The sequence below is a fragment of the Zonotrichia leucophrys genome, chromosome 1, assembly GCF_028769735.1.
Source record: "Zonotrichia leucophrys gambelii isolate GWCS_2022_RI chromosome 1, RI_Zleu_2.0, whole genome shotgun sequence".
Classification (NCBI taxonomy): domain Eukaryota; kingdom Metazoa; phylum Chordata; class Aves; order Passeriformes; family Passerellidae; genus Zonotrichia; species Zonotrichia leucophrys.
The window spans coordinates 95,447,564-95,470,700 of record NC_088169.1 but is presented as its reverse complement, the minus strand read 5'-3'; the positions used below and the strand labels follow the sequence as shown (position 1 = coordinate 95,470,700).

Below are 23,137 nucleotides of genomic sequence, written 5' to 3'. Positions count from 1 at the left end.
AGAGAGACTACCCATCCCACCTACACCTCCAGTCACTACCCTACAAACCCCCGTTGGGGGAGGACAACCAGCGTTTTTTCTCTCAAAGACTTGCCATTTCTGTCCACCATCTGGGTCCTGCAGACGGCTGGGGGCCCACCCTGAGGCCTTTACATCAGTGCACAGCAGATCTTCATGCAACACGGTTTGGTGAAGATGACAGGGGTAAGTCATCACACACGCCTTCCCTTTGGTGCTTCCCAGCTGGTGGCCAACAGAGCAGTCTGGCTGTGGGACAAAGCTGTGAAAGCAGGTGAGAGTAGCTGGGCCTTCTCTTCCCCTTGCCAGCCCCCTCTGCCTTCTTTTTGTTACCTTTCTGTGTGAGCAGCTCCTGCTCTGGTGGCAAAATGTCCCCACTTCCCCAACACTGGCAACTAGAGATAAACATCAGGCCAAGTCAGGCAACTCAGGTGTGAAACACATTTTAATAGAGTTTAGGGATCTGTAGTTTGTCTGTTGCTCAGCTGAGCAGGGGCTGTCCAGAAGGTGAAGCAGACATCATGGGCAGAGGGGAGGGTGAAGGAGTGCAGGAGGGGAAGGGAACAGAAAGAGAGAAGTCACAAGAAGCAGATGAGAGCGTGGCTTTGTTTACGGATGTGCTTTAATCTATTGCCCCGCAGTTCTGTGTGCTGAGCCAGACACTGACAGCACACACACATACACACACACACACACACACACCAGGGTGGGACAGCAGTGCACAGACTGACAGCACACACACACACACACACACACACACACACACACACATACACAGGGTGGGACAGCAGTGCACAGACTGACAGCACACACACACACACACACCAGGGTGGGACAGCAGTGCCACAGACTGACAGCACACACACCCAAGGTGGGACAGCAGTGCACAGACTGACAGCACACACACACACACACACAGGGTGGGACAGCAGTGCACAGACTGACAGCACACACACACACCCACACACACACACACACACACACCCAGGGTGGGACAGCAGTGCACCTCAACACCAAGCTGCTGGCAAGCACAGCCCAACACAGCACAGCCCAACACGACACTGGCAGGGCTCAGTGCAGACACACGCCTGGGGCACAGGGACGCTGTAGGACACAGGCACACACCCACACACAAGCACAACGAGAGCGAGCACTGGCAGCGCCCGGCTGGACGCGGCCGCAGTGTCCGAGCACACGGATGGTCACTGCACATACTTCAGCACCAGGGACACGCTGGGCATCCACTCCCGTAGTCTTGCATGGAGCAGAGCGGCCCAGGTGAGGCCCTGCACAAACAACAGAGACACACAATGCCTAGGTCCAGGAATGCTTATGAGCCCACAGCAAGGGACAGGGTGTGGGCCGCTCTCTCATCCTTCGCCTGGGTACAGCTAGCCAGGGACACCTGAACTCAAGGGGTTTCGAGGTGAGAGGATACCAGGTGACAGAGTGGGGAGAAAGAGCAAAAAAGGGAGCAGTGGAGGGAAAGGGGGGTTCAGAGTCTGTGAGGTGGGAAAGAGCAGCAGGGTGGCTGTGCCCTGGGGACGATGTTCAAAGAACACTTGGGTTGCGGAAGTTGTGTCCGGCGAAGCGTGCTTCATCGCCAAGCTCTTCCTCAATCCTGCAGGAGAGAGACAGCACACTCAGGCCCTTGCAGTGAGGGAGCATTGCAGGCACCAGGGCCCTGGAGAGGCAGCTCATCAGCAGGAAGCTGACATGTGCCCGAGAGCTCAGCTCCTGCCAGCTGCTGTGACTGCAGGGCTGCACCTCATGCCAAGGAGGAGGAAAGGAGTCTGCCCCAGAGGCCTCCCCGGGATCTTACTGTCATCTCTGTGCCTTGTCTTTGTAACGTTTCACCCACAAGCTCCATCCACCCTCGGGCTTTCAGCTTCTCCCACCCAGCTGGTCACTCCCCTGTTCTCTCTTCTGCATTCCCAGCCCTGGAGCCCCTTACCTCATGAGCTGGTTGTACTTAGCCAGGCGTTCAGACCTGCAGGGTGCACCCGTCTTTATCTGTAAAGCATTCCCCAAAGCAAACACTGTAAGACACTGTTATGACTTGCACCAGTTCCTCATGGCAGGGCAGGGGATTCTGTTTTGACACCCCTTTGCTTTCCTCCAGGCCTGTGCACAGCCTGGGTTTCACCTACCTGCCCAGTGCACAGCCCTACAACCAGATCAGCAATGAAGGTGTCTTCGGTCTCCCCAGACCGGTGGCTCACCATCACACCCCATCCATTCTCCTGGGCCAACTTGCAGCTGCAAGGAGTGAGAAATGCAGTCAGCAGCTCCTACTCCTACATTTACCACCTGCACAGGGCAAGATTCAGGCACACTCTGCTCCCACTCTCAGCATCCTACACTTTGGCAGAGACACAAGTCTGTTCACCCAGTGTATGGTGTGACACCACATGGTGAACCACCATGGCTGTGGTTCATCACCAGCCCATTCACAGGACAACAAGGGCAGTGGGCTGGACTCACGCTTGGATGGCCTCTGTGACAGATCCAATCTGGTTGACTTTGAGCAGGAGGCAGTTGCAGGCTTTCTCTTCAACAGCCCGCTCGATGCGCTTAGGGTTTGTCACTGTCAGGTCATCTCCCACTATCTGAATCCCCACATTGGCAGTGAACTTAGACCAGGCCTCCCAGTCATCCTGGTCAAAGGGATCCTCAATGGAGACCACTGAAAGGACAGCCAAAAAGACACGAGTCACAGCTGCCTCCCTTCCCACCCCTGAAACACAGAGGGTTTGTGCCTGGTCGCTGTGCAGAACCAGTGCTGATCCCCTGCGGCCCGCGCAGCAGCTCACCTGGGTAATCCCGCACAAAGCTTTGGTAGAGGTCTCCCAGCTCATCTCCAGAGATATAGCGGCTTGGGTCATCTGGGGACTTGAAGTCCAGGTCGTATTTGCCATCCCGGTAGAACTCGGAGGCTGCCACATCCATGCCGATGACGATCTTGTCAGTGTAGCCCGCCTTGTCAATGGCTTCCTTGAGCAGCTCCAGAGCTGAGGGGAGAACCACAGTCAGGAGAGTCAGCCCATGCAGAGAGCTCTGCCTCTCGGTGGGAGCCTCCCTTGGGAAGGGCCCCAGAGCCACCGAGAGTCAGGTGGTGTGATGGAGAACTAGAAGGGAGCCCAGAACACAACAGAAATGCCAAGGAGCTGTAGGGGCTGTGTCCAAAGGGACAAGGAGGAATTAAAATGTGATTCCACAGCTCAAAGACAAGTTTGTGGAAAGCTTTGTAAAAACATGCACATCATAAAAGGTTTGTATGGAGAGGCTGTGACAGATCAAGGCCACCCCAAGGAGAGGGAGCTCAGAAACATTCCCTAACACAGGAGGTCAATGACATTTAGGCATCAACTTTTGAATCAGTCCAGGGAATGCTGTGAGCTGGGCATAGGGACCCATAGCATTGCAGGCAGGGGTACCCCATCTCTGTAGGGCTCTCACCTTCGCTATTTTCCAGGATGTTGGGAGCAAAGCCTCCCTCATCACCGACATTGGTAGCATCTTTGCCATACTTCTCCTTGATGACGCTCTTGAGGTTGTGATAGACTTCAGCCCCGATGCGCATGGCATCGCGGAAGCTTTCGGCTCCCACGGGCAGGATCATGAACTCCTGCATGGCCAGTTTGTTGCCTGCGTGGGAACCTCCATTGATCACGTTGAAAGCCTGGAAGAGTCCATGAGAGAGTCACAGCTGAAGGAACCGGTCTTGGCACCCCTGAGAGGTGGCTCTCAGATGTGTCACCATGGCCACACATGCCACATCCCACAGGGTAATATAAGCACATCAGCTTGAAACATCAGACCGAAGACACGTAAGCCTGGAGTCTTCCCTCCGGCAGTGGCTCAAACCACATGGTTAGGGAGGATTTTCCCACCTGTTCCCTTTCAGAGATCTCCTGAGTTATATGTGTTTATCTATGCTCTGTTTATCTGTACCTGTTTATCAACAATGCTGTCAATCTCTCTTCCAGGACTTTTCTTCTTGACCCCGAGAAAATTTTAGCATCCACAGCTCACTTTGGGAAAGAGTTTCTCAAGGCAGGTTCCCCTTGGTGTGAAGACCCATATGCCCTTGTTTTGAACTGTGCCCCAGAGGGTTCACATGATGCCCCCCTCTGCTTCTTGTGCTAAGAATGAGATCATCAGTCAGCCCCCCACCACAACCTCTCCTCTATCCTCCTCAAGCTCCTTTTTTCCCATTGAAACTTGACAAATCTCAGGCCTTGGTTTGCTTCCCTGAAAACTGCAGTGCACTCAGCTGATGTTTCAATCCCATATCCCTTCCTTATCTACCTCCCAACACCTCTGACGTTTCTTTTGGGAACAACACACTTTTGGAGGTTCTGAAGGTGGATGTCAAGGAGGGAGGAGTCTTACTGGCACAGGCAGGATGAGGTCGGAGTTGCCGGCCAGGTCAGCGATGTGCCGGTACAGGGGCACATCCTTCTCTGCAGCTCCCGCCTTGCACACGGCCAGAGAAACTCCCAGGATAGCATTGGCACCAAACTTGGCTGTGGGCGAAGGAGGAGATTGACTTTTCAGGCGGCAACATCCTGCCCAGTGGGTGGGTCCCCTTGCCAGCCCAGCCTTGCTTGGGCAGTGCCCCCCACTCCAGCCCAGCAGCCTCCCATGCCCATAATTTCTCGGCCAAAAAGAAGGATGGATTACATTTGTTCTCTGTGCCGTCCATCTCAAGCATCAGATTGTCTATCTTCTCTTGATCCACAACAGAGAGGCCCTGCAAGAAAGAAACAGCTCCTGAGAAGGGGATGACTGGAAGAGCTGCTGGCTCTGGTGTGCGGGAGAGGAGGCATTGATGGAGAAGCTGGAGGTAAAAGGACTTTTTCAGCTTGTGGGGGAACATATACACACAAAGCTCTGGAAACTGGTGCCGTTGTATTTAGTCAGGTTAGGTAACCCTGCTGGTGTTTCTGCAGTGCAGTGTGGATGTACCCGTGGTGGAGAGGGGGTCAGCTGCAGCCCAGGGAAGGCCACGCATTGCTGGGGACACAGGACACCCTGGGGGGTTTCCCAGCCTTTTGGCAGCTTCCAGGGAGCTTTGTGGTGGTGCTGTGGTCACACAGAAGCTAGGCAGAACAACAGAACATGCTCAACCTCAAGCAAGCGAATGTAGACTGGATGGAGCCATCTCCAGGAGTGAGGTGGAAAGCAAGATTAGACCCAACACAGGCAGCTCTCCACCATGCTGGGTATTTTTCAGGGGCAGAGACAACTGTGCTCTCAGCCAGAGCCAGCCATGGACTACATGGTGTGTAATATGTGGCTTTGGCTCAGCTCTCCTCAAAGCAGGCTCCAGGTCTTCAGGTGTAAACAGGCTGCAGATGTGACACCGCTGCTCTGCAAGCTGTGCCAGACCCTGCACGGTGCAACCATTGCTCATCACACCAGGATGAGGCCACAGACGTGTGGATGTGATTCAGTGCTTGAGGGGGAGCACAGCTGAAGGAGGGGGTGAGCTCTACAGGGAGCACCGAGGGGATGAGTTAGGCTGCACAGATGCTGCAGTGGAGCAGGAAGAGTTAAATCCTTTCCTCCCAGAGAAAAGATTGCTGTGGACACACACAGGCATGGAGAGCGGGAAGGGTGTGCCCAGGTTCACAGAGAGCATCGCTGTGTCTGTTAACCCAGTGAGATGAAGAGAGCAGAGACAGAGATCAGGGGACAGAGATGGACCAGAGTAAGCGTTGGACAAGGGAGAAACAAAGAGAAATCCTTACAGAGCCCACGAGAGCTGGGGCGACAGTGCTGTTGATATGATCCACGGCCTGCAGGACCCCTAAAGAAGGGAAGAGGCAGAGAAAGAAAGAGAGAGAGAGAGAGAGAGAGAGAGTGAGGCAGAGAGAAGAGTGGAAAGAGGGAGGGAGAGGACCGATAGAGAGACAGAGAGAGGGAGACAGCAAGGGAAGATTGAGGCCTGATCTTTCACTTTACACTAGCTCTGTGCCTCTGTGGTCTCCCTGAGGGACACATCCATGTCACACCAGTGGGTGGGCAGTGCCCTCCAGCAGGGCCCCACACACAGGCAGCCCAGCCCTGAGGATGAGCTGTGGAGCAGGCATCTCCCCACCTTTTCCAAGGAAACGTGACTTGTCATTGTCTCGCAGCTCCAGCGCTTCGTAGATACCAGTGGACGCTCCACTGGGGACGGCTGCTCGAAACATGCCTGGGAAACAGCAAAACAAGGGTGTGAGACAAACAGAGGGTGAAGAGGAAAAGCCCTCATGCACCTGCTTCTGCCCTGCTTTCACAGGAAAGGATGCAGCAACTGCTTGTGCAAATGGATGGCCTCGCTGGCTGGCTGCTCACGGCTGGTCTCCCTAGAGGTGGAGCACCTCAGGGGCAGAAATAGATGGCACCCAGGGCTTCCAGGCTGAGGAACTTGGATGTCAGGCACCCAGAGATTCACACTGATCCCAAAACTGTGTGTGATGCATGGAAGTTCCTCAGCCCTCCTCCTAGTTCGAGAAGCAGCCTGACTCACAGCCACCCTCAGCTTCCTCCCCCTCAGACTGAGGTTTCTGCCTCACTGAAGAAGGAAGACAATGGTTGCATGCCTGCTCTGGCCTCTCACGGCTCCTCATCCCTCAGCCCAAGCAGTTTTGGGGATCCATGCAAATGCAGCTCCTCCAGCTGAGCCCCATGCATGGACATAGCTGCGCAGAGACCCCAGGAACAAAGCTTTACCCCTGCCAGGAGCATGGCCATGGATGTGCTACCAAACATCTACCGTGCCCCAGGGCTAAAAGCACAGCTGCAGTAGGGGTACCATGAGAAGATGCAGACATTTATGATAAAAAGGCCTTCATAACAGTCCCTGCTATGGGCAGGCACGTGGCTCAGGTCACACGCAGGACAGCCAGCTGTCTTGTCATGGTTAGCCTGGCACGTGTGCAGAGTTGCTGAGCACAGGCAGAGTTTTGGTCTCTGCCTCTTCCCCTGACTTGTTTGCTGGGGTTCACCCATGAGGAGCCTCCATGCTCTTGGCATGCCAGGCTGCTGCACAGCACCAGCTCTGCCTGAGAGGGCAGGGCCTGCCCTCCATCCCTTATCTCACCCTCATACCTTTGTGTGTGTAGAGGTCCACCTCAACGGTGGGGTTCCCACGGGAGTCCAGGATCTCACGGGCATGGATCCTCTCGACCGCCATGGTGAGTCTGTGGAGAGAACAGGATATGTTCAGCTCTGAGAGGCTCCAGGATGTGGTGCTCACCCCTTCTACGTCTAGACTGACAGAGAGAAGGGAATTCAAGGAAAAGTGACCTTAGAAATTTGGGCTAAAACTATTTGCCCCAGGAAATTTAGAAATCCACCCGGACTACAGGAATCTACAAGCATTTTTCCAGGAACTGGCTATCTATTTGAATTTGCTCTGTCCCTCTGCTGCTGCTGACAAACTAGGGGCACTCTGTCTCTCCCTGCGTCACAGCACAGCGCCCGACACAAGCCTGGACGGCAGGGATGGGGAGGGTGCCACGGCAGCAGAGAGGGAGGGATCAGCTGGCACAGCAGGGAGGTGCCCCTGGCTCTGGTGTCAAGGACGGGGCAGCAGCTCCTGGCATCTCCTGTCCCCTTGCCGGGAGGCGAGGACAGCGCCTGCCAGCCAGACAGCAAGCGGCTGCTGTGTCCCTGTGCGGCACCGGGGAGCCAGCCCAGCGTGATGGGCAGGGCAGGGGCAGCCAGCCAGCGGGGCCCAGCCCCTCTCCAGCCCATGCAGGGGAGCCATCCCAGCCTGGCTGTCCCACACCCCAGCCATGTCCCCCCTGCCATGTGCCTCCTCAGTGTCCCCGTGAGCTGCGGGGTCAGGCTGTGCCAAGGCGGCGGGAGCGTGGAGCCTGGCAGCCTGAGGAGCCATCTTGCTGAGGCCATGGTGCCTCAGACATGGCAAAGAGGGCTCTGAAGGGAGAGGGCACCTGGTCCAGCTGCCAACCCTTCGCTCCGTTCCTGAGGCAGGGAAGCAGATGAGACTGGGCTGGATCTCTGTTGGGTGGAGGGGTGAGGAAGCCTAGCATTTTGGGGCACCTGGTTAAACCTGAAGTAGAACCATTTTGGTTAAACCTGAAGTAGAAAACATGCTGGTGGGTAATGATGGCTGTTTGAAAGAGCTTCTCTTGCTGCAGTTTGCTCTCTGGGGGTTCCAAATCAGCTCCTCATGCCACCTTCTCTTTCCCCTGGCTGTGGGGCCATGCTGAAGGGGTACTGCATTGAGGTGTGTAACTTGTCATTGTCCCCCCATGCTCCCAGCGCTGCCAAGTTTTCCTGCCCTGGCTCCCACGGATGATTGCCTCAGTCCTGAGCAGGGCTGGCAGAGGCCAGAATAGCCATGGAGCCCCAGCCAGGACATCCCCATGGCATGTCTGGGCAAGGGTACAGCCAGCCCAGGCCCTCAGCACCAGGGCAGGGAAAATGAGCTTGAACCAGCACATCCCAGCACTGAGGGGAGCTGAGAAGCAGGATGGAGAAGCCGGAGCCAGCGCCCAATGCCACTGCCCGGGGTGGGTGGAAATCACAAGGGTGTGGGGAATCGTGCTGCTGCTCTGAAGCTTCAGCCAGAGCTTCTCCTGTGGGGAGTTGTGGTCAGCGACTCCAGGGTTTCCTGGAGCCTGCACAGGGCCCTCCACCATGTCCATCTGGGCTGGGATCCCCCATCAGCCGCTTTGGCAGCGTTCCTCACTCCATCTGGCACACGCCACAGGAACTTCCTCCAGAGTGGTGCCGGCGCAGCCAGCCGTGAGCTTCCCTGCAGCAGTGTCCTGGCCGTGCCTCCACAGCCTCCACGGGGTACAGAGGGACAGGACCCCTCTTAAAGCCATCTTTGACAGCACGGCCGTGCCAGATGCTGTGGCTCTCTGCTTATCTGGTCACGTTGCCCCTGGTCACATCCCTGAGGCCACATCCACCTACCCCTCTTGGAGCCAGATCTGAGGAAGCCAAATGACAAGCCCAAATCCAGCCTTGCCTGCCCCTCCCCATCACTTACATGACCTCCTCTCCCTTGTAGTCCTTTAAGCCTTTTCTCCACTTGTGTTGCTGCCCCGTGCCCCCTGCGTTTGCTCTCTTTTGAACAGAAGCACCCTGAAATCCCTGCTATCAGCTGCACTGGTCTGAAAGGAGGTCAGAGGCGGATAAGCTGGGATAAGGGATTGGGATGGAGCCATAGCTGGGAAGCCACAGACCACATCCAGGAAGAGAGAGGAGGCTGTGCAGCCCCCGTGAACAGGGGCTGGGCACCGTACTCTGGGAGGCTGGTGCTGCTGCAATGCCTTTCCATGGAGCGGGCGCTGGCAGCAATTCCCTGTCCCTGCCGGGCCGGCACGGTGGAGACCCTTCCCACCAGTCCCGTGTGCCACTGCCATCCCCCGGGCTGGGCACTGCTCCCGGGAAGCCCGCACTGCTGCAGTGTCGTGACTGATGCAGCTCTTGCTTGCCTGACTGTCACTCCTCTCCGTGCTCTCCCCCTCCCCTGTGGTGTGGGGCTGTGCAAACAGGAAAACATCCCCTTTTCTCCCTCCCTCCCCGCTCTCCCTGAGCGCCCGCGTTTATGTCAGCACCTCGGGAGGCTGGGGGGCCGCTCCGAGGCTGGATCCTTTCCCCAGCCGTGCCCAGACGGAGCGCTGCCTTCTCCCCACTGCCACCCCTCCCCCGGGAAAGCTCCATCCCGCAGCACCTCCCGACAGTGCCCTTGGGAGCAGCACCTATCCTCGCTGGTCGCCCCCCACTCCTGCAATTCCCTGGGCTCACGTCTGAAATGATGATTGCCGGGAGGGGAAAGGGGGGGCTTGGGAAGGAGGGAGTACCTGAAATTAAAATATGAAAGAAAAGTCAGAAGGATGGGGGTGAGGAGACAGAGGTGGGAGGAGCAGGGGAAGGAAGCGAGGGGAGTTGAGTTGTTAATGCCGCTCGCAATGCCGTGGTCCTGCTCGGCAGGGACCCCAAAGTGCGTGTGGGGTTTGGAGGGCACAAGGGGGGCAGCAGAAACACGCACGCAGTGAGGGGTGTGCTGGCCGTGGGGAGACACTTACCTTCCTAGGGCAGGGCTGGACGAAAAATTGAGAAAGTGCTGGTAGAAAGGAGAGAGGACGGAGCTGAGGAGGGATGCAGGACCTCAAGGGGAGATGATGTGTCCTCTAAGCCAACGGTGGCGGCAGCAGCAGGATGGAGACGCCCCTGATAGGGCCGGGACAGCAGCATGTGACCCAGAGCTGCGATGAGTCAGGATTTAGCAAAGCTTTGCAAACAGCACGTAGGGGATGGAGAGACAGAGAGAGGCAGGCAGCAAGGGATAGACGTAGACAGATGAGGGTGAGAGAGCCAGGGAATAGGAGTGGGTGTGCAGGATAAACAATCCCAGTCACTCCAGGCTCATTAATTATTTTTATTCAAATCAGAAAATCTTGCAGGGTTTTTGGTAATCACATTGAACCACAGGACCTGTAACTCTCCCCTTTCCCCTCTCAGGCCTACTGAGAATAGAACACAGTGCAGTGACTGCAAAAACACTGCAGTGCCTCAGGGCAGCTTCCAGGACCAGGGTGGGTAGCACTCCTCTTTTCTCCGGAGGTAAAACGAGGTGAAGCTGGTACCTACAGCTCTCACTTTCTCAGCCTCACAAATGAGGAGAGGCATCACTACATCCTGACAGCCTCTGGGAACAGGTGTTAAAAACGGGTCACTCAGGCACTGTATCCTCAAGAGATTCTTGCATTTCCTGAAGAAGGGAGCAAGGAGAAGTTAATGACTTCATGCCCAATGTTTCTTCCCCGTTCACTGCCCTCTTTTGCTAGTGGGGTCAGGAATGGCAGCAGGGTGGCATGCTGGCAACCACAGCCAGGTTGCAAAGCCTGGCCTCTTTTTCAGCCTCTTGTGCTCTTGAGATTGACATCCCTCACCCTTCTCCTCATGTCATATAGTGGAGCAGAGGCTTTATCAGCATGCTTGGTCCTTTTTCTTTCTCTCCACCTCCTTCTAATCCCTGCACTGCGTTGTTCTCACCTTTTGTTTTTCTTTTTCTTTTTCCTTCCTTGTCTGTCGCATTTTCTCGGCCTCTTCCTGCTCCTCCTCCTCGACGGTTTCCTTGTCGAGGCGCTGCAGCCGTGGCAGCCAGGACAGGACCTGCAGCCGGTAGTCGGGTTCTTGGGCACACGGATTGTCCATCAGCACCAGCGCCTGCAGCATGGGCAGCACCTGCAGCTTTCCCACCTCCTCAAAGCTTTTGATCCCATTGTTCCTGAACAAAAGGAAGCACAGAGAGCAGGGCAAGGAGACCCGTGCGAGTAGTGAAATCCCTTTGGAACAAGAAGTGGATGTGACAGAAAAAGCAAAACTTGGCAGCATGAGGTACCATAGGCATTAGACCACAGAAGTGTCACCTAAGATGCAGATCTGTCTGCAGCTCCCCAGACTGAGGCACAAAAAGGACATCTCCTCTGGATTCCTCTGTGCTCAGCCAGCCTTTGAACCGTGTGACATCACCATGGCAAACACGGGGAACTAAAGGGCATTTGCAGGCAGAACACAGAGAACAGGATTTGAGGGACCCAACTGACTTATGGCAAGGAAGGAAAAACCTGAGGTGGGGTATGAGAAGGACTGGAGAGGCTGATATTTTCTAAGAAGCCCGGGAAAGGCCCTGGCTGTTACAGCCTGGACAGCTGCTGAACACAAGTTAAGGTTGGTAAATATCAAATACCCATCTCAACCAGGTCTTCAGCTTCCAAAACACCCCCAGAAAATCTCAAAGAGCTAAATGGCAGTGCAGTCTGATGAAGGGATCTCTGGTCCCAACACAGAGCAGGGAGGACCCACCGTAGGTTGAGGTACTGCAGGCACTTCATGCTAGCAGAGAATCCATCCAGGGCCTCCAGCTTGTTGTCACGCAGGTGCAGAATCTCCAGCTGCTCCAACTCCTCAAGGCCTTCAAGGCTGCAAATGGTGTTCTTGGCCTGAGCACCAGCGAGGCACGAAGGGAGAAGGGAAATGGGGACATACAGGAGAGGGAACAGCAATTATTTCTGACCTTTAAATCTCTTTCTATCCTTCAGATCCCTACCACTCATAACACAGACTTGTCTGAAGCACAATCAGATAGCTCAGAGTATTGGCCAAATGGGTTCTCAGAATTCGGATTAAAGGACCACAAATTTGCTGAAAAAGTGTTTCCTGAAGCATTGCTTGGTGTCTGAGATAAAACCACCCCATGTGAATTTTCCACTGCCAGCACAGCACCCCTTCCCATGGCAGTGCCAAATCTGAGCCTCAGAAAGCAACAGCATGGAGAGGAAAGCACATCTGAGCCTACAATTAATGTGTTTAAAGGATGAGTAACAGCCCCTCTCAGTCACACAGGCCATGTAGTCCAGGCACCTTCCAGTAGCTGCTTCTCTTGTGGGGAAAATCTATGACCAAGAAGTCCCTTCACAGAATTTCCAGAATGACTAGGTTGGAAGAGACCTTAAAGATCACGAATCCAACCCATGCCCCAACACCTCAACTAAACCATGGCACTGAGTGCCACATCCAGTTTTTCTTAAACACATTCAGGGATGGTGACTCCACCACCTCCCTGGGCAGACCATTCCAGAACTTTATCACCCTTTCTGTAAAAAACTTCTTCCTAATATCCAGCCTATATCTCCCTTGGCTCCCCTTAAGCCTGTGTCCTCTCCTTCTGTCAGCTGCTGCCTGGTGAAAGAGACCAACCCCACCTGACTACAGCCACCTTTCAGAAGTTGTAGGGACTGATAAGGTCACCCCTGAGTCTCCTTTTCTTCAGGCTAAACATCTTTCAGTCATTCCTTACAGGATTTGTGTTCCAAGCCCCTCACCAGCTTTGTTTCCCTCCTCTGGATGTACTCAAGGGTCTCAACATCCTTCCCAAACTGAGGGCCCAGAACTGGACACAGCACTTCCACTCCTCTGGACTGTGTCTTACTTCAGGAAAAATTCCCCATTACTGAATTTCATTCACTTCACTGGGCTGTGCATTAACGAAGCAGGGAAATGGAAGCTCTGAATTTCAGGTACTGGTTTCAGAGCAGGATTTCGGCTGGAAAAGGCCACTAGAGGTCTCCTGCCCGAGCGGAGGCTCCCCGCAGTGCCAGCACCCACGCTCTGCTTTGCTCTGCTCTGCTCTGCTCTGCTCTGCTCTGTCGGGCTGCTCAGCGCCTTGTGCGGCCAAGTTTGGAGCATCCCTGGTAATTGTCGGCTCCCCGCCACGTTCTCCAGCCTGGGGCTGAGCAGGGCTTTCCTTGCCGACGTGCCTCGGGGCTGCAGTCGCTAAGGATGCTGAGATCTGAACGGAAAACGGGGTGAGAGGAGCTCTTGCACACTTTCTTCCCCACAGGCACCCAAGCAATGACCTGGGCAATGCCTGAGACGGAAAAAGGGGCACAGGCTGAACTGGTGGGACAGGAGAACACTTCAGGGCTGAGTCATTCAGGATGCAGACATTTTGTAGTAAAGGAGGATTTTCATAGCAACTGGACAAAGAAGAATCTGGACCAGCTGGGCCAAGTAAAAGGAGTAACACCAGGACAAAAAGAGGAAAGCTGGGTATTTAGTGAAGGCCACATGAGCAGATTTATCAGTCAGGAAGGATTAGGACATTGTACCTCAGTGAAAATCGTGAGCTGGTGTGGGTGGGGAGCTCACTGATCACTGGTTCACAAAAGGCATAATAACCTCCCAACACTCTCACTTTCTTCATCACTTCAGTGTGAACTGTTTTACCCGCTCTAGCCTTGCCAGCACTTGCAGGACAATGCAGAATAAATATTTTTCATAGTTGTTGCATTTTTCTCCCCTAAATCAAACAACATTCTGTCTGACACATCACTACTTTCCCATAGATACCAGTTCTTCACCCAGATGTGATGCCACTGTTCCTTATGGAAAGTTACCACACATTGCCCATGATTTCTTCTCCCCATCCTGCACACTCCATCTTTTTCAGGTTAGCCTTTGCCACCACTGCTGCACCATGAGCGGGAGCCAACACAGCCCCACTGTGACCCTCAAAAATTATGCAAGTGCCACATGGCACATACCCAACTTGTAGTCTTCCAAGCACATGCCACTTTTTACATATGAAATTTCATCTGTGGCTATGCCATACATTAACCAAACGTGGCTCAATTCCTTACATTGAGCCCTTTGTCTTCAACCCTGTCTTGGCACGTGATCCTCAAGGAATCAGCTGCACTTACCCAAGGCTGAAATAACACCAAAGTCTTTACACAGAAACCAAAGCATTACTGGGGGAGATTTCCCTGCAAAACAATTTAATGGGCAGGTAGATATGGGAGACAAATTCAAGCCCCACAAATTCTTGTGAGTCGGCTGTTCTAGTTTTAACAATCATCCCTTGCAACCTTCCTGTTTCACATGGGCAGCTCAGAAACCTCCCAGTCATGCCAGGAACCTTCCTTCAGCAGAGGTGCTCTGTTTGCTTCCCTGCAATAACTCACTAAAGTGTTTGAAATTCTGTATTGTATCTAGTGACTGATCCACTTCATCCATCCTTGGAGCACCTCCAGTCATAAAATCCCAGTTTCCCATCAGAAAATTTCAGGCAAATCTCAGCAAGCAATCTCCTCAGAGTTTTCTGCCAGGGAATCTTGATGAAAAGAAGCCACATAGTTTTTCAAAGCCTTTATCATATTTAATTGCTTTTCAAGAGGTAGTGACTCAAGACATCTGTTTAGTCTTTGCAAGCTGTAGCACAGTGTGATCTATGGGACTAAGCCATACATACTTTCTTCATTTGCATCTCTAGGAATAAATGCTTCCTTGAAGTAATTGTTTATGATATTAAGAAACTGCTTCTCCTATCTTAGTTTCACTGCAATATTGAATCAATTTCTTTTTTGGCAGCTGTAGGTGTGAATCACATAATTGTGCTGGCTTTAAACCAGTGTTTGATTAGGCCCATCAGAGAAGAGAAAGAGGCATTGCCTCCCTTTGTCACCCAAAGGGCAAAGCTGTGGCTTTGCCCATGATCTCCAGAGGTCCCAGGGCACACAGAATACAAAGCCTGCCCAACACTGCCTAAAGGGAAAGCTGCCCTCCTGCAGGAGGGAAGAACCTGATGCACTCAACATGGACTCCTCTGAGATTCCTGGTTCATGGCCACTCCCTTGGTGCTATGTGGGCTGCAGGTGCTGGGATCTGCAGCAGCTCTGTCCCACTCCCCGGGCTGGTGATCCCTTACCAGATAGAGCTTCTTGAGCTTGGAAATACCGAGCCCTGCTGTGGTGCTCATCTTGTTCCCTCGCAGCTCCAGGACTTGCAGGCTGAACAAATGGTCGTGACTCAGGCCCAGAACTGTCTCAATTTTATTATCTGAGTGCCAGAGGAAAAAGAAACAAGAAAGTTAATCCCACCTTTCCAAGAGAGTGTCCCACAAGACAGGTAGCCTGTATCACCTTTCAGGCTGAGGTTGGTTAGGAGGGGGTGAGTAATGCCCTCAAAATCCACGATGCGGTTGCGATCAAAGCTGATGACTTGGAGGTAGGGCAGCTCCTGCATGCTGGCACTGGTAAGCAGATTCCTATCCACCTTCAGCCAAAGCAGCTGGGTTAGGCTGCTCAGGGGGGCCAAATCTTTCAGCTTGTTCTTTGACAAATCCACATACCGCAGGTGAATGAAGTGTTCAAGGAGGCTGATGTCTGTCAGGCCCCTGAGGGAGAGTGAATGTGAATAAAATATCTCACATATTTCCCCATGACCATCTTTTTGGTAGGAGGGCAACCACCTCTCCTACTTCCCTGGTGTCCTAGGAAGCCCTGCTGAGAAAAGAAAGAAAAAGGCAGGTGATAGAGATCGGCCTGTCAGTAAAGATGAATGGTAAGATTGAATCTGCTTTCCTGGCAGAGGGAGTACTTATTCCTATTGAATTCTATCTGTCAGGACAGGGCACAACCAGAGCAGAGAAGGGTAAGTTTTGGGGAGGGGTCTGTTGAACAATAGTGTCAGCACAAAGGACTGTGTGGAAGGACTTTTCTAGTGGAAAAAAACAGTGGTTGAGATACCCTATGAGACTGCTGAAAGAAACAGTCTTAATGGGGCCTTGGTTAGGTGGCTCTGCTGGGGAGGCTGAGACTCCAAACTGTCCCAAGGCCATTGTGGCATGGTACTTACAGCTGTGTGCCTGTGTACTTACAGCTGCCTGCCTTAAAGGTTAGCAGCTGGGAGGACAGATGTCAATGGATATTTCTCAAAGTGCCTGTAGGGAGGTCATTCTGTTCAGCCCCCCTAGGAGAGCACAGTCCAGAGCGATGGGCAGGCTGCCCTCAGCCTTGGGGACACTGATGCTCCCAGCAGTGTGTCTGGCCATGCTGGAGGCAGTGCCCAGCCAGGGCTGAGGATGGACAGGCTGTGCTGAGGCACGGCTGGAATCCAGGTGGCCGGAGAGCAGGGCCTGGCTACGCTCCCTTCCCACATGGCCCGTCACCAGCTTGTGGCACAGCGGCTCCATGGCCATGGAGTGAGGGGCTTCTGCCAGGTCAGGCATTGCACACTCACTTGTCTTTGGCTTCAAACTTCACATAGGCGTGGGCCAGCCCGTTGCCGGTCTTACAGAGGAGAGACAGGCCCTCCTTGAAGTGTTCCTCGGTCAGGGGACAGGGCGGCGGCTCCTGGGAGAGAAGGAGAGAGCACAACGCCAACGCTGGCCCAGCCACAGCCGGGCGGTGCTGAGGGCCTCCCCCTCACCTCTTCTTCCTTCTCCTTCTCCTTCTCCTCCTCCTCCTCCTCCTCCTTCTCCTCGCCCTCTTCCTTCTCCTCACCCTCTTCCCTCTCCTCCTCGTCCTCCATGCTGCCCGGGCAGGCCGCGCTTGCCGCCCCCCGCGGCGGCCGCTGCCCGAGGCCCGGCCGCTGCCATGGGAACGGGGGCGGGCCCGCCGCTGTGCCCAGCGCCGCGGCCCCGGGGCTGGGAAAGCTCCAATCGTGTCCCGCCCTCACCACCGGCGCTCTGCGATTCCACTGCGCCTTCCCGGCTGGGTGACATCTGCGGCTGTTAGCGTATGCAGAGAACCGAAGGATTTTTTTCGGTGGGAAGGACCTGTGTGCGCACCCAGCTCAGAACGGGGCGGGTTCAAAGTCGGGCAGAGCTGCACAGGGTGGTGGGCACTGGGGCGGTGAATGCCTAATGAACTCTTAATTTACCCTCTAGTAAATATTTAATTAACATGTTGAGCAGAATTAGCCTTTGGCTCTGCATGAAGCCTCCCCGAATATGAGCATGTGGATGCCGGGAAGGGAGTTTTGGGGTGCACTGCTCCATTCCCGTCCTCCAGGCTGTGGAGCTGGGAAGGGTTGAGGTTTCCTGTGCCCAGCCGATGCCAACAGCACTGGCTGCTTACCAGCCAGGAATGCTAGTCAGAGCTGATGGTCAGCAGTGGTTTGCAGTTAATCCAAAGTCCAAGGCTCTGCTCCCTTTCCCTTCAGTGCCCTTTGCTCCTTTGCAGTGCCTGGATAAGGTTGGTGCTGGCTAAGTTGGTCCAGGCAGAGCTGCTCGCACAACCATCAGCCATGGCCCTTCCTGCTCAGCACCCTGCGCTCAGAGCTGCACAGCGAGCTGGCCCCTGCCTTGTCCTGCTGGGCTCCCCGGTGCCGAGCCCTTCTCCTGTGCTACACAGCTGAATGTCAATCTGAGCTCACCCCCTGCTCATTATCACACAACCACAGGTTGGTTTGGATCGGAAGGAACCTCAAAAATGTGCTCAACTCAATACCCCTGCCACGGGCAGGGATACCACCCATCAGACCAGGTTGCCGAGGGCTCCATCCAACCCGGCCTTGAACACCTCCAAGGATGGGGCAACCTGTTCCAGTGCCTCACCACCCTCAGAGTAAAGAAATAATCTACATATGAACACTTCCTTTCCTGCCTTTGCTTCCTGCCCTAAACATTCCCTAATTACAGAAGGAAACACAAAGCTTTAAACTAGAGAAATTTTATTTAGATTATATATATCCCAAACCTAATTATATTGATAATAAGGGAGGGTATGTGCTTAAAGCTGGCCCGCACACCCTCAGAGGAGCACAGGGTGAGGATGGCAGGAGAGGGAGCCCCAGCAGCACCCACCAGGCTGCTTCCAGGCCCATCCCAGGAGCATCAGCCCAATAAAGGCCCATTTCGAGGGGCACAGGAGCACAGTAGCGGGTGGGAACCCAGATTAAGGACTCAGTGAAAGGAACACCCTGTCCAGCCCCATCCCGGGAGCCTCAGCCCCAGAGCACCTTTAGGATTAGGGGTGCAGCTGTCTGCAGGGGTGTGGGACACAGGATGAGATGCAGGGGAAGAGCATTTGGGGATTGCACAGGACTCATCAGGGAGTGGTTAGGGCAGGAGCCAGGGGTGATCTAGGGCAGGCAGAGAAACAAATATCGCATACAGGAATAAAAAGGGCCGGTCATGTGTCAGTGGTTTGTGATGATTTGTCCACATCCTGCACCTGATCAGTGCAGCCTGTCGGGTCTCCTCTTTAAACTCCTTTTGCACTTTGCCCTGCGTGAGGAACTCGTGGTCAGAGCACCACAGGGAGCTGCTGCTGGGGGCTGGAGAGGCTGGGATTGAGGGGCAGCCCCTGGGCGCTGCCTGAGCCCAGCTGCTGGAAGGAGACACCCTGTACACGTGTGTAAATACTGCTGTAAATAAATACACAGAGGCTCACTAGGGCACCTCTGTCCTGCTCAGCTGGAGCAGAGAGTGGGATGAGGTTGCCAGTGCTGAGAGTGCTCTGTGTGGTCAGCCATGGCCATGTTTAACTGCAATATATTCAAAGTCACAGAATATTCTGAGTTTAAAGAGATACCCAAAAGGATCATTGAGTCCAACATGTGTGTGTGGTGTCTTCTGGGAATACAAGCTCAGCCTGGCTATTGTTTGGGGCTGAGGATGCAGAGCCATCGCAGCCTCTCTCAGGCTGTCACATCTGGCACAGTGCATTTTTCTCCAACAGCAACCTGTTTAACAGCCAACCACTACAATTTGCTGCAAGGATCTGGCAGTATTTCCACTCCAGAAAGCTGCAGTCCTGCCAGGAAGCAGACATAAAGAAGAGAAACAAGATCTGGCACTCCTGCTGATGTAGAAATTATTTTCCATGAGTTTATTCCTCATTAAATGAATGTTTTCATGCCCCTGCATACTCTCAAAGCAGCAAGATCAATGGCCAGCTCCCATCTGTTTTCTTCTATGTAGGTCACTCTCCTGGGCTCTTGTGCTGTGGGCAGGGCAGACAGGAGCTGACAGCAGAGCTGCAGCCGGTGGCCCAGCCCTGAGTGATTGTACCCAGTCCCTGCAGCCTTAGGAGCACTGTGTGCCCCTGCGGCATCACTGCTGCTCTGGTCTGGGTGACCCAAGAGCCCCAGACTACAGCCACAACCCAGCAGCCTCACAAATACGTGCTCTGGTTGAAGAAAACAGTTTTCAGATTTTTTTTTGCCTTTGAATTATCCTCCTTTCTCCATCACTCCACACACATACAGAGCAGAGAGCTGCCACCTCCTTGCTGCTGTCAGGTTCCTCCTTCTCAGAGCACCTGCTATCCTAGGAAGGAGATCCCTCCCCTGCAGCTGGGCAGCAGGAAGCTCCCCCAGCAGCAGTAGGGCAGGAGCCCCCCACAGCATCAGGCTTTTCCCTCCTTGCCCCTCAGCTCCAGGCCCCTTATCCCTCAGGTGATGCTGGCACTAGCAGCTGGAACACTGCCCATAGGCTCCCAAGGATGCACCGCCTCACAAACAAGCTCCTCCTTGTGAGGCACTGCTTTTTCATCATCCTCAGTACTACCAAAAAAAACCCAGCAGCTGGGAAGTGACATCAAGTCCTGCTTCCTCAACCACCAGCACATGGCTGAAAGCAGGCAGCAAGCACTGCCCCAACACAGGGCCTAAGCAAAATCCTTCCCTGCAGAGACTGAGCTGCTCCACTCTACATGTAATGAGCAAAGTCAATTACCAGTCCTTACAGGGAAAGAGCAGGGATGAGTACATTACTGAGTCTGCCAGGGAAGAGTGACTCCCTGGTGGAGCAGCCAGGTGCTCCAGCAGCCACTGGAACAGACACAGATATATCAGAATCACCACAGGCCCAAAGAAGAGCTGGTATATGACAGAAGCAAGATGCAGGTAGAACCTGTGCAGTGCCTATGGGGGTAACAGTGGGCTCTCAGGGAAATGCCCACAAAACCCTCTCTGCAACCAGCCACCTCCACAAGCATTAAGTTCTTTACACTGCCTGTCCCCGAGATGCTTCCAAATAAGATCCAGGACACACCTTTGCTTTTTCTGTTTTCCATTTATTGTTCAGTACGGGACACAGGTGAGGTAAGACATCTCACAAGGATCTAAGCTGACAGGTTCCTTGCTGATGGAGCTGAGGGATGCAAGACTGTGGTTCCTTTTCCTCCCCGCAGCACCAGCGGCCCCCTCTCCCTGCAGGGCTGCAGGGAAAGGGAGAGATACTGGCCAGGTGGGCTGTGGGCTCTGAACAGGTCAGGGGGAAACTGAGGGTTCAGCTCAGCCAGGAGACTGCCAAGACTCTGCTGAGACAGCTCCTGCTAACAGGACTCTGACGTGGTGGGGGTGGTTAGCAGAACATCTATAACAATGACTGTGGAGGGGGAAAGCCTCGGGGAGGCCTCCGTACTGAGACGTGTGCAATAAAAGGTCCCTTCTTGCTTCCATTTCTTAACCACAAGGGACAGCTCCTCATGGGGTGCTTCAGTGTTTGGCATTGATAATATCCACGAACTCTGGCTTGAGAGAAGCTCCACCAACAAGGAAGCCATCCACATCGTGCTGAGAGGCCAGCTCCTTACAGTTGCTGCCAGTGACAGAGCCTAAGGAGGGAGCAGTGGTTTAAGGTCAGAGGTGCCAGCTCTAGGAAAATGGAGCCAGGGCAAAGGCAGGACTGGCAAGGTACCAGCCACCTCCTGCAGACAGCAAGCCTGTCTCCCATTTATCCAAGCAAGCTACCCAGACAAGCTAGAAGGTGATTCTTTATGCTCTCAAAGTCAAGAGTTTCCTTGCCAGGGATAAATGATGTACAACTGCCGCAACAGGTAGAGAAACTAAGCACTTCCTGCCCTGGAAAGTCGCTCCAGACTCACTTACCTCCATAGATAATCCTAGTTGACTGAGCAACAGCATCAGACACGTGGCTTTTCAGCCACCCCCGCAGCTTCTCATGAACTTCCTGAGCCTGCAATACAACACAGGAGTCACACTGAGGCCTGCGCCACTCTGCACACAGTTCCCTTCCAAAGACAAGGGAACAGATATTCTCTAAGTCACTAAGAATTCTCCAGGAGATTCTCACTAAGAATCTTCAGGAAGGTTTCCTGAGGGGAAGGGTCAGTTGCTCATTTAATCAGCCACCTCTCCACTCATACCTGTTGGGGAGTTGCAGTTTTACCAGTTCCAATAGCCCAGACTGGCTCATAGGCAAGCACCACTTTACCCCAGTCCTTCACATTATCTAGGGAAGAGGGAGAAGGTAGAGGTGAGCACAATACCCCCATACTGGGAAGAGCAGGGCTGGAAAGTGGTTAAAAAAACCCAAACCAACCATTTATTTTTCCTCTTACCAGCAATAGCCTTGGTCTGTTCAAAAACCACCTTCTCTGTTATGCCAGCTTCTCTCTCATCCAGCTTCTCTCCAATACAGGCAATGACTCCAAGGCCCTCAGCCAGAGCATGAGCCACCTTCTGCCCAATCAACTGGGAATGGAAAAGAAACAAGGCATCCAGTAAAACAGGTTGGAGGTCTGTTTTAACTGCTCACTTTGACAGTCTTTGCAGACCCATCTAAGCTGGACCATGTCTCCATTCTATGAGGGCACTCACCTCATCAGACTCTCCAAAAACATGCCTTCGCTCTGAGTGGCCTAGGATCACCCATGCAGCTCCAATATCCTTGATCATTGCTGGGCTGGGGAGAAAGGAGATGACTCACTGGAGGAAATTCACATCCCAGAGGCACCCTGACTTGACTCCGTGGCTCACCTGATCTCTCCTGTGAAAGCTCCCTTTGGTACCTTGTAACAGTTCTGGGCTGCCACGCCAATCTTTGCATCGAGCTTCTGACGGGCAAAGTCTAGGTAGATGGAGGGGGCTCCACAAACCACCTCTGTAAGGCAAAGCACCCTGTTACCCTTGTGCCAGAAGAAGAGAAGAAACTGTACCCGGCCACTGATCCCGGCCCCAAGAGGTCATCCCTTTCTCCTGGGAAGACAGCCCGCCCTCCTCACTGACATTTGGGGGCCCCTCTGCCACAGGACAATCCCTGCTATCCGATAACTCAGCAGCAGGGATGAAAGCCCTTTCCAGGGGCTGGACACGCGATACCGGGCCGACGGCCAGGTCACAGGGGTCCCTTGGAAAGTGCCCACATAAAAGATGGGGCGAGAATCCCACCCTGCAGCCCGGGCCTGGCCGAACCGGGAAGAGCCGGGTTGTGCCTGGGTTCTAACCGGGCACGGTGGCGGGGCAGGGGCAGCGCAGCCCGGCTGCAGCGCGGCGCTGCGAGAGCCCCGCTCCCAGGTGCGGGGGCCAGGCCGAGGGAGGCGCGGGGTCCCGGGCCCCCGGGGTCTGCGGGGATCGGCCGGGGGCGCCCCGGGGGTCGGCCGCACGTGGCGGCCGGGCCTGCGGGAATCCGGATCCCGTTTCGCGGGTATATTTAGCGCCGCTGCCGCGGGGTTATATTTAGGCCCCCGCCGCCCTCTGACATTTGCTGCTCCCCCGCGCGGGCCCGGGCCCGGTCCCCGGCTCCGCAGGGCCGTGTGGGACGTGCGCTACGTGCGGGCCGCGCCCTCACCGGTGTCGGCGGAGAGCTTGGCGCTGTTCAGCGTGTGGATGAGGTCGCCCAGGCTCTTCTTGTCGCCGTTCATCTTCCAGTTGCCCCCCACGAAGAACTTCCTGTGCGCCATGGCGGGAACGAGCGGGAACGGGGCCGGCACCGGAGGAGACGCGAAGGTCAGCAGCGGCAGTGCGAACGGCGACCGGCGCCCCTTTTATAGGCCGGCGGCGGCCGAGGCCCCGCCCCCCACGTGCCCCGCCCCAGACCACGCCCCGCGGC

At 54.5% G+C, this 23,137-nt stretch overlaps 3 protein-coding genes across 3 annotated transcripts; all 3 read right to left on the bottom strand.

Moving 5' to 3' along the window:
* Nucleotides 1-445: 445 nt before the first annotated feature.
* On the bottom strand, nt 446-10,243 carry ENO2 (enolase 2). Its single transcript, XM_064723631.1, has 12 exons — nt 10,077-10,243; nt 7,120-7,211; nt 6,125-6,220; nt 5,775-5,833; nt 4,705-4,774; nt 4,414-4,547; nt 3,478-3,700; nt 2,832-3,029; nt 2,503-2,704; nt 2,169-2,277; nt 1,973-2,031; nt 446-1,639 (listed from the first exon to the last, which is right to left on the bottom strand). The coding sequence occupies exons 2-12, from the start codon at nt 7,202-7,204 to the stop codon at nt 1,570-1,572; spliced, it is 1,305 nt and encodes a 434-aa protein (XP_064579701.1). The 5' UTR covers nt 7,205-7,211; nt 10,077-10,243; the 3' UTR covers nt 446-1,569.
* A 172-nt stretch (nt 10,244-10,415) lies between these two features.
* LRRC23 (leucine rich repeat containing 23) lies at nt 10,416-16,886 on the bottom strand. The gene is made up of 7 exons (XM_064723642.1): nt 16,765-16,886; nt 16,576-16,688; nt 15,477-15,730; nt 15,263-15,393; nt 11,860-11,996; nt 11,047-11,281; nt 10,416-10,762 (listed from the first exon to the last, which is right to left on the bottom strand). Exons 1-7 carry the CDS (start codon nt 16,864-16,866, stop codon nt 10,724-10,726), a joined length of 1,011 nt encoding a protein of 336 aa, XP_064579712.1. The 5' UTR covers nt 16,867-16,886; the 3' UTR covers nt 10,416-10,723.
* A 3,450-nt stretch (nt 16,887-20,336) lies between these two features.
* Nucleotides 20,337-23,091, bottom strand: TPI1 (triosephosphate isomerase 1). The gene is made up of 7 exons (XM_064723617.1): nt 22,877-23,091; nt 22,066-22,189; nt 21,907-21,991; nt 21,648-21,780; nt 21,453-21,538; nt 21,175-21,262; nt 20,337-20,900 (listed from the first exon to the last, which is right to left on the bottom strand). Exons 1-7 carry the CDS (start codon nt 22,986-22,988, stop codon nt 20,782-20,784), a joined length of 747 nt encoding a protein of 248 aa, XP_064579687.1. The 5' UTR covers nt 22,989-23,091; the 3' UTR covers nt 20,337-20,781.
* Between the last annotated feature and the right edge of the window lie 46 nt (nt 23,092-23,137).